Below are 9529 nucleotides of genomic sequence, written 5' to 3' on the forward strand. Positions count from 1 at the left end.
ACATATCGACACATATCAAGTCAGGTAGCCGTCTTCTCTCTCGCTCGCCTTCTCTCTTTCTCTCCCCCCTTTCTCTCTCTCTACCTGATTTATATGTGACCATCTCTCTCGCTCCCCCCCCCCCCCCGACTCACCTTCATCTCCCCTCTCCCCCTCCAGGTGAGAGCATGGCCCAGGCGGGCAATATGAACGTGCCCCAGCACAGCCGCTTCCCAGACTTCTTGGACTCTCTGCCAGGCACCAACGTGGACCTGGGAACCTTGGAGGGAGCAGACCTCATCCCCATCCTCAACGACGTGGAGTCAGTCCTCAACAAGAGCGAGCCCTTCCTCACTTGGCTGTAAACACACATAAACACACACACAACTTCTATACACATATATTCACAGCCATACAAACAGGACGAAAGACTCACTCCACATATCTAAAGACTACCTTTTGCTACTTTTTCAAATCAGCATTATATCTTCCCACTTCATCATGTGTACAGTAATATTATGCTCTGTCTGTCTACCCTCTGTCTGCCAGACCACATATCGTCAATCTGAGTTCAGTTTCGGATCAAAGATATAGAGTATTAATCAAAGCCTTGAGAGAACAAAAACAAATCAAAACATGACACGTATTAAAGTATACTTCACTATTGAAGTTACTGTATGGTAAACTAACAACGTTAGTAGTTTTGGTTTTGTATGTTCTATAAGACTTCCTCTGATAACCCACTCTGGTTTTGAAATCACAATTGATAAAAGCAATTCTACAGCATTCCTTTCTTTCTTGGGGTGACTTTCTATGTGGAACAAGTACTTGGTGAATATAAATACATTTGGTTTTCAATGGTATTGCTTTGACGTGACTGTCAAAATGTATGCAGGGAGGCTTTTTCACCAATAGGTGGAGCTATTGCTTAACTTACTGCAGTTATGAAATGGATCTTTACTGGCTACAAGGTTGTCCAGTCTGTAGGTTCTTTGTATAAAGTGGACCTCTGTTGGCAACAGCACTGTAAACCGTCTTCTATATCACCAACAGTATCCTAACTGTCAGTTTGGGTTAGAATGAAAACCCGATTGGCTTTGTTACTGTTGCTTCTGTTCACAAAAACAACCTTCTTGGATTCACTTCTATATCAGCATTAGCGGCCATGAGAGCAAAGTGTGTTGTATACCAAATAATGTTTCCTGTTGTTCGCTACAATGTTACTACAAAAGCTTTAAAACTTAAAAATTGTACTCAGTTTCATTTTTTTTTTAAAACATGTTTTTAGTTATTGTCGTTTTATTAATTGTACTCAAGCTGATTACAATATAGTTATTATAACACTAAAAGCTCATGCCTCAGTTATGCAATAACGTGCATACGTAGAATTGTGTTTTATACCATGTACTTTTTATATCATGCTACAAGTATTATTTTTTCTTTACTGTAAAATAGCCCAGATGGGTTCTTTGCATCTGGTGCTATTGTAGGACCTATAGTATAAAGTTAAAATTTTAGTATTTATCATGAGCTATGTCGCTTACATTTATTTTTTATGCAATTGAGATTTCAATGCACTGCAAATCAGCAAGGGATTCAAAGATATCTGATCATGAAGTGAATGTTGAAGTTAGATGATCACCAGAAGCTCCCACTAGACGTTTTGGTTCAATGTGCGTTGAGGCTTGATAATCCTTCATAAGCAAACTCTGTCTTTGGTCCTCAGTTGGTCTTTGGGCTTGCAAAGTTGGGCCTGTTTGAAAACCCAAAGGACAACTTTTCTAATATCTGTTCTGCGGGGAAATATGCAACGATAGTATTTTATATGGCCTTTTAATGTGTTTTTCAAGGATTTTTACTGAATTGTCAGATTGGATTGACATGGGGTTGGCATTATGATTTTGTTTTAACGTGCCAGCCCCTCAGCACAATCTGCTCTAATCTTTTTTTCTACATTTGTCTCAGTTTTTGTATTTGCATGTTGAATGACATATTTGTTATTCTTAGCGTTAGGTTTTCTATAGCCCGACCTTATATTGTGAATATACTGAGTCTGGTTACTGTGTAGAACGTTAGGACTGACAAGGCGAGAAAGTGATGGATCCTGGGAAGGGGCAATGAATAGATGGGGGGGAGAGAGGGAGGAGGGTTGAGTTTAGGGAGGGGGCGGGCATTCAATGCACGCCAAAACCCGCTGCTTTTCAACACAGCGGCCAACACCGCGCTCATGACGTCCTAACGTCAAGGTGAAGAGGGCCCTAGAGGTGGGTGAGAGGGTGTACACAGTTACCCCACCATCACCACTACCACATGTCTCATTGGAGAGGTGTGGATTGGGGGAAATGGTGTGGATTAGTGCCAAAGATTGGCGGCCTCTCTATTACCCAAGCATGGCCTAAGAAGGCTAGCTCTGACAGGGCTAGCAACATGCTAACTTATGCCCAGGCCTAGCTGAGGAAAATTGCTCCAGTGAGAGGTGATGAGGTCCTTTGAGAATCAGACAAGGTGATTGGATGAGGCATAACACTGTCCAATCGCACAGCTTCCTCTCCTCGTGTGTGTCAGGCAGGTTTCCTGTCTGTTTTCTGTTGAATGACCTGCTGTTCAAGATCTAATAACACAAGCCAGAGGGGCACTGAGGGGGGACACTGGGCAGGGCTGTTTGTGCGTTGTTACAGGGACACAATTCAAGGTTGCACCAGTATGAAGGGCACAAGTTAAAAGTTCAAGAAAATGGATAATCGCATTTATACCAGATTTGTCTTTTTGGGGGTTAACAAGACCTGATAAAGAGATGGATCCTTTGAGACCATAGATAGGGGATGAACACAGCGGTGGTGTTATAGAATAAAGAGTTTGAGGAAATGGTTTGGTGTGGAGCACGTTTGACTACAGCTGTGCATAGTGCGTGGCATGACATGGATTGGAAAGGATAACGCTGTAGCGCAGGATAGCGCAGTGGCTAGGCTACAGCTGCATGGTTGGATGAGACGGGGGTATGTTGTCAGTAGGTACAGTGTTCTCGGAACGTTCTTGGAATGTTCGTTGGTTGTGGAAATCACACACCAACAAAATGGCCGTATACTGTATCCTGGCAGTGTGGAGTTAATTTTACATAATGTAACCTGGGCAAGGAGTCTCTGAAAATGAGAATTTAAGTTGTGTAACATGTAAAAAATGAATAAAATGGTGTCAAAACCGTGGATCTTTTTTGTTGATGCCATTTAATACAGAAGTTCACTTTTGATCACTAATATCACAACCCACAGATCACACATAACCGTACACAGATCCAAGGATGACCTGAGAGCATAAATAACTTGCTAAATAGCGATTTTCGTGAATTAACTTGATGACAAACAAATATGCACAATAGTTTGTCTCTGCTTGACTCGTTATGGCATTATAATTACTTATATTTGCTTCCATCGTAATGTTTTGCCAGCCATCTTTGCTGAAGAAAGTCACCAGCGACGGGTGGCTCTTGTCAAATTCGTCATCGGAACCACTCGATATGATTGGTCATATAAAAACCTTTGGACCCAAATGCATAATGACTGCTCTAACTCCCCCTTGTGGTGGTCTGGAGCAATGAAGCCGTGACGCTGGGACCTCTAAATTCCGCGGTGTAAGCTCGCAACTTTTAAAGGAGGAACCACTGTAAAGGAGGAACCACTGTAGGTAACATTAGCTCACGTCTCGTGTGTGTGTGTGTATGTATGTATCGTATAATGTATGTTTATCGTTCAAAAGTTTGGGGTCACTTAGAAATGTCCTTGTTTTTGAAAGAAAAACACTTTTTTTGTCCATTAAAATTGATCAGATATACAGTGTAGACATTGTTAATGTTGTAAATGACTTCTGTTTTTAATGTAATATCTACATAGGGGGGATGGTTGCTGATAATGGGCCTCTGTAAGCCTACAGTACAGCGGCCCAGAGGCCCATTATCAGCAACCATCACTCCTGTGTTCCAATGGCACGTTGTGTTAGCTAATCCAAGTTTATCATTTTAAAAGGCTAATTGATCATTAGAAAACCCTTTTGCAATTATGTTAGCACAGCTGAAAACTCTTGTTCTGGTAAAGAAGCAATAAAACTGGCCTTCAGATTAGTTGAGTATCTGGAGCATCAGTATTGGTGGGTTCAATTACAGACTCAAAATGGCCAGAAACAAAGTACTTTCTTCTGAAACTCGTCAGTCTAGTCTTGTTCTGAGAATTGAAGGCTATTCCATGTGAGAAATTGCCAAGAAACTGAAGATCTCGTACAACGCTGTGTACTACTCCCTTCACAGAACAGCGCAAATTGGCTCTAACCAGAATAGAAAGAATGGGAGGCCCCGTTGCACAACTGAGCAAGAGGACAAGTACTTTAGTGTCTAGTTTGAGAAACAGACACCCCACAAGTCCTCAACTGGCAGCTTCATTAAATAGTACCCGCAAAACAGCAGGCCTTCATGGTCAAATTTCTGAAAATAATCCACTACTAAAGGACACCAATAAGAAAAAGAAACTTGCTTGGGCCAAGAAACATGAGGAATGGATATTAGACCGGTGGAAATCTGTCCTTTGGTCTGATGAGTCCAAATGTGAGATTTTTGGATCCAACCGCCGTGTCTGTGTGACGCAGAGTAGGTGAACGGATGATCTCTGCATGTGTGGTTCCCACCGTGAAGGAGGAGGTGTGATGGTGCTTTGTTGGTGACACTGTCAGTGATTTATTTAGAATTCAAGGCACACATAACCAGCATGGCTACCGCAGCATTCTGCAGCGATACGTCACCCCATCAATTTGGCATAGGGGCTAGATGTTTATTTAAGATTGTGGTGTTTCAAGACAAGGGTTGGTCCTCTTACCCCACAGCAGCCACAGCAGTCTCCACAGATGGCACCGATGAGTCCGTTGATGATCTGGATGGCACAGAGTACATCCTGCAGCAGGCCCATCACCAGCAGCATGGAGAACAAGGTCAGGTGCCAGGTCACAATGCCCTCAGGTGCCTTACAGCCCTTCCACAGGGTGTGGTTATTCAGGTAGTCACTGGTGAAAATGGTGACGCTCAGCAAAAAAGTCAAATAAGATTCAGCACACTGCAATGTATGTGAGTGACAGAGGTATACACATTGTCAAAACATAAATAATGTTTTAACAATGGGTTTTGAGTGGTAAAACAGTTCTTACCCGTCAACAAAGGGGTTGGTCCATAACTCTGTTCTACCATTGGTATAGAGACACATTGGTCCATTATGAATGGCAACAGCAGACACAATGAAGGAGTAGCCAGCCCCCAGAACCCCCACCACAGCAAAGATAATCGAGGTGAACATCTGAGGAAAATAAGGATCACAGTTAGAGGTCCAATTCAATCAATCTGGGTATTGAACCCAGGCCATCCAAGTGACTGAAATATAATTTGTTAGCCCCTCCTACCACTTTCAGCTCAGTGGACTAACATTCGTGTTCAGGGCCCGTATCCATACAACGTCTCAGAGTAAGGATCAGTTTGGCTTTCAGACCATAATTGATAAGATTATATGGACAGGTCTAGGCTCCTGATCCTAGATCAGGATGGACTTTAGGTCTTACTTATACTGTGAGCATATCAGCTTGATATATCAGCAACAGTTTGAAACAATTATTTCCTTGAACCAACCAATGCAACAATGGACAATGGATCAATTGATCCTTTTGCCCCAAAATCTGTTGAAAGCAACGGCACCCTCCTAAACAATGCTGCAGTATGGTACCAGTATGAGATCAAATAATACTATTGATCGGGTGTTAAGAGAGCGCTGTAGCTAACTGCCTGCTCTTTGTTTCCTTTCAGTCGGTGAACTCCATACATTGGGTGTTCGTGCGCTAACTCTCTCTAATGAAGAACATTAGAATCACGCCTGACAAGGCCAATGAATACCGTGCATCTCCGGAAGCCCCGCCTTTCACAAGTGATAAACCCAAAACACAGATTAATTCCTTGAAGGTGTATATGGCAGCTAATTCAGCATTTCATGTGAAAATTGATGGTGCCACTCCTGGGGCTCTTCCCCTGGCAGTGTGGTTTTAAAAGGTGTGCACTGTCTCAGGCCGGTTTCTAAACCTATTGCGGCAATATGGGATTTGGCTTGGGTTTTGGATGTGCCGGGTGAGGCCCATTTTGAATCGGTGGAGTCTGTGGATCTGAAGATCCTCTCCTACAAGACCGCTCTACTCGTGGCTTTGGCCTCAGCTAAACGTGTTGGAGATCTCCACGTGTTATCCGTTCACCCCCGCTGTATAAAGTTCTCCTTTGGCAACTCTAAAGTCACGTTGTGTCCTTTGCCCCTAAGGTCATGACTATGTCCTACAGGTCTCTAGCTTTTGAGCTTTTTCCCTCTGAAGTGCAGAGCGGTACATGCCCTGTGTCCAGTATGAGCATTACGCATACTTGAACGGACCAGGGGTGTCAGTTTGTGGGACCAATTCTTTTTATTCTGTTTTTCTAATCTAGCTCGTGGTAGAGCGCTTTCTAAACAGTGTCTCTCCCAGTGGATTGTGGAAGCTGTTTCTCCGGCATATGACAGCGAAAGTCAGGAATTACCTAACTGTGTACGTGCTCAATCCACCAGGGGTCTGGCGGCATCTAGCCAAATGTCGACAGATGGCGATATTGAGTCGGAATTTTACCGTCCAAAGTGAATGTATGCAGCCGACTGTACACTCCTCTCCACCGTGCACAGGTTCATACATAAAACATTCTCCATTCAGGCTGCAAAGGAGTCAATTTCCTCCTTAACTCAATTTAATAGTGAGAAGGTGGGAAAATATCCATATTTTCTTTGTGAAACACAATTTTCCACCACCATACTGAGTGCCTAATGCTAGTCCCGGATGTTGCGTATCGCATTCAGCCAATCAGGTTGCAGCCAATCGCTGGTCTGATAGTTTCAAAATAAGTTGTGCTTACTGTGCTTACTGAACAAGCAGTTTTTGGCATGAACTTGTTTACAAAACATTATTCACAACTTTTAATAAGAAAAATGTAACATTTATGAAGTGAAATTATAATGTAAAAATTTGATTTATTAAAGGATATGTTCATAAACGTGTGCAATATGAAGTGTAATGAATAGTCAATAAAGAATGAATATCAATAAAACATTGGATCTGAATGCCCCCACTAATTAGGCAATTTCTCTCACTCTACGCCTGAGGACACCCTGGCCTGATGATTTCTGGCGGTGCCTGTCCCCAATCCACCTGTGACCTGAACTGATACCGTGTCTTTTACCATCACACCCACATACATTGACTTCCTAAAGCATGAAAAGCCATCTGACCTTACAGTCTTGAAGTGTTTGCACCCTCTATTCATTATGGGTTTTAGGCTGGATATCTGTAAAACACTTTGAGACAATTGCTGATTATAAAAAGAGCTTTACAAAAGAAATGTGATTCATTGATTGAAGTGTGCTTTCTTCTATTTCACGATACATAATCAGGTAAGATTGACTTACACGATTTGTTAAAATAGATCCTTTCAATATGTGAGCATACAGTAGACAATAAGCTGGACTGTGTACCATTTTGGAGGGGTCCTGGTGAGGAAATTGTGATATTGTGATGATGATGACTGGGTGATATGGTATATTATCTGAAAGGATTTCTTTTAACACGTCTTGTAAGCCAATCTTATGTATCACAAAGGCAGGTTTTCTGTCGGGTTGGAACTCTGTGTGGTCTGCCGTCGCCATTTTCATTTGGTGTCCGCTGGGGTCTGCTTAGGGTGTGGTTTTCTATCCCCATAGCTGTTTTGTACCGAGTTGACCTACTAAAAGGGAATGTACAGTTATGACTATAGCTACTGTTCCATGAAGGAGGGAAACGAGGTACAAGGACACCTATGGAAGACCGGGCTTACGGTGAGGCATGGTGTTTATTGACTTGTCAGGCGTGATCTAATGCTCTTCAGTAGAGGGCAGTAGTGTGCAAACTCCCCATAGCCTTCTTCAGGGAACCGTAATTATAGTCATAATTGTTCGCTTCTCTTATCTGCTGGCCACCAGTATAATGAGGGCTTTGTCTGTAGGAGTCATGTGAATTGCCAGTGTACTGCTTTGGATGCCCCATGCTTTAACTAAATAAATATGTTAATAAGTTGCATGTTTTTTTTTCTCCATGTAATGTTACTCACCGCAAATCTCTTTCCACAACTCTCTTTGCTCAGCAACCGCAGCAGTCATTGTTTTTGAGTCCTAGGAAGACCAGTGCTGGGAGGGTCATCTGTTCAGAAAGATATACAGCACACAATCATTAGGATCAGACCACAACAATATACGCACAACCATTAGGATACACAACTATTGATTAAGATCTGGACAGAAAGACATCATACTACCCACAACCATTTAGATAAGACCAGGAAGACTGCTCTCCATTTTGTAAATGCTCACTATAGCGCAGACAATCATACTGGCTTGAATCCGAATAGTAGGGATACTACTGTGTCGGTCATCGGCAACAGGAAGGACAACGGCAGGTTGGCTTAAGAAGCAAAAACAGCGTGGCACTGTCTTTTGAACACTGGGAACATTAATCTAAACATTTCATCGCATTCTAATAACGCTGGAATAACACAAACATGTTGGTCAAGCCCACCTCAGTCTTTCATTTTGATCGTTTAAAATTGTACCTCATATACTATTATGCCGTTATAATGCATTATAAATGATTTACATCTGACCCACTCCCAGCCTCTCAACCAAAATCCACAGCCTAGTTCGTAGTAGGAAACAAGTCTTCTCAAAAGGACCGTTCATCTCACTAAAGCCGTCCTGTAGACAGAGACGGGCTCCTAAACACACCGCGTAGGCCGATAGCCCCAACTGTATATATCTGCCTGACTGTTCACCTGTTTTCTGAAAGGCTCAAGCCAATATTTGTACATTTCTATGTTTCTCCACATGTTGAATAGAGATATTCAAGTAAAACCCTTGAAATGAGAAATGTTTATATTAGAGAGTTATTAGAAGTTATTAAAAGCCTCACGTCAAAAGCCCTTTTCTATCCCTTCCGTAACAGTTGACTTACCAGAACCCCAGATCCCATGATGCCCCCAAAGTACCACACCTCTTTAGTGATATGGTCATTGTCATCAGCGACCAGCCCCCCAGGGAAGAAGAGCAGGATGTTACTGAGCACACACAAGATGGCCAGGGGGATCAGGGTGATGCCCAGGGACTTGGCAAAGCTACCCGAGCACATGGTTCACCTTATCAGCCAAAACAGTCACACAGGGCCAAAAGGGGTTCTCAAAAGTCCAAGGGGCTCCCACACAAACTCGTACACACCTAAACTATACGTCCTCCGTAAAAGGTTCTTATCTAGGATTGTACCTGTCCAGACCTACCAAACGTTCTCAATCCCTCAGATTGGAGAGGGGTGTATATATAGACTGCTGGTTGGATGATGTCATGATGTAACTGCCTTAAATTGAATTTACAGTGATTGTGCTATGGCAACTATCTGGTCCAGTTAATGTTCTACTATAGCATTTGCCTTCCTGGCCCCA

General features: G+C 42.7%; 2 protein-coding genes across 4 annotated transcripts in view; one reads left to right on the forward strand and one right to left on the reverse strand.

Moving 5' to 3' along the window:
• Positions 1–3182, forward strand: part of wwtr1 (WW domain containing transcription regulator 1) — a 92772-nt gene extending 89590 nt beyond the window's left edge. For all 3 annotated transcript variants that reach the window (XM_014168665.3, XM_014168664.3, XM_014168667.3), the window contains one exon: positions 160–3182. In XM_014168665.3, the coding sequence (XP_014024140.1) occupies positions 160–344 (185 nt within the window). In that variant the 3' untranslated portion in view covers positions 345–3182. The remainder of the gene's footprint in view (positions 1–159) is intronic.
• On the reverse strand, positions 2205–9222 carry tm4sf4 (transmembrane 4 L six family member 4). Its single transcript, XM_082967843.1, is given in 6 exon segments — positions 2205–2237; positions 4839–5022; positions 5164–5309; positions 8153–8184; positions 8187–8241; positions 9049–9222. Coding segments are annotated over 6 exon segments (624 nt in total).
• Between the last annotated feature and the right edge of the window lie 307 nt (positions 9223–9529).

Source organism: Salmo salar, chromosome 23 (assembly GCF_965601325.2).
Source record: "Salmo salar chromosome 23, fSalSal1, whole genome shotgun sequence".
NCBI classification, from domain to species: Eukaryota; Metazoa; Chordata; class Actinopteri; order Salmoniformes; family Salmonidae; genus Salmo; species Salmo salar.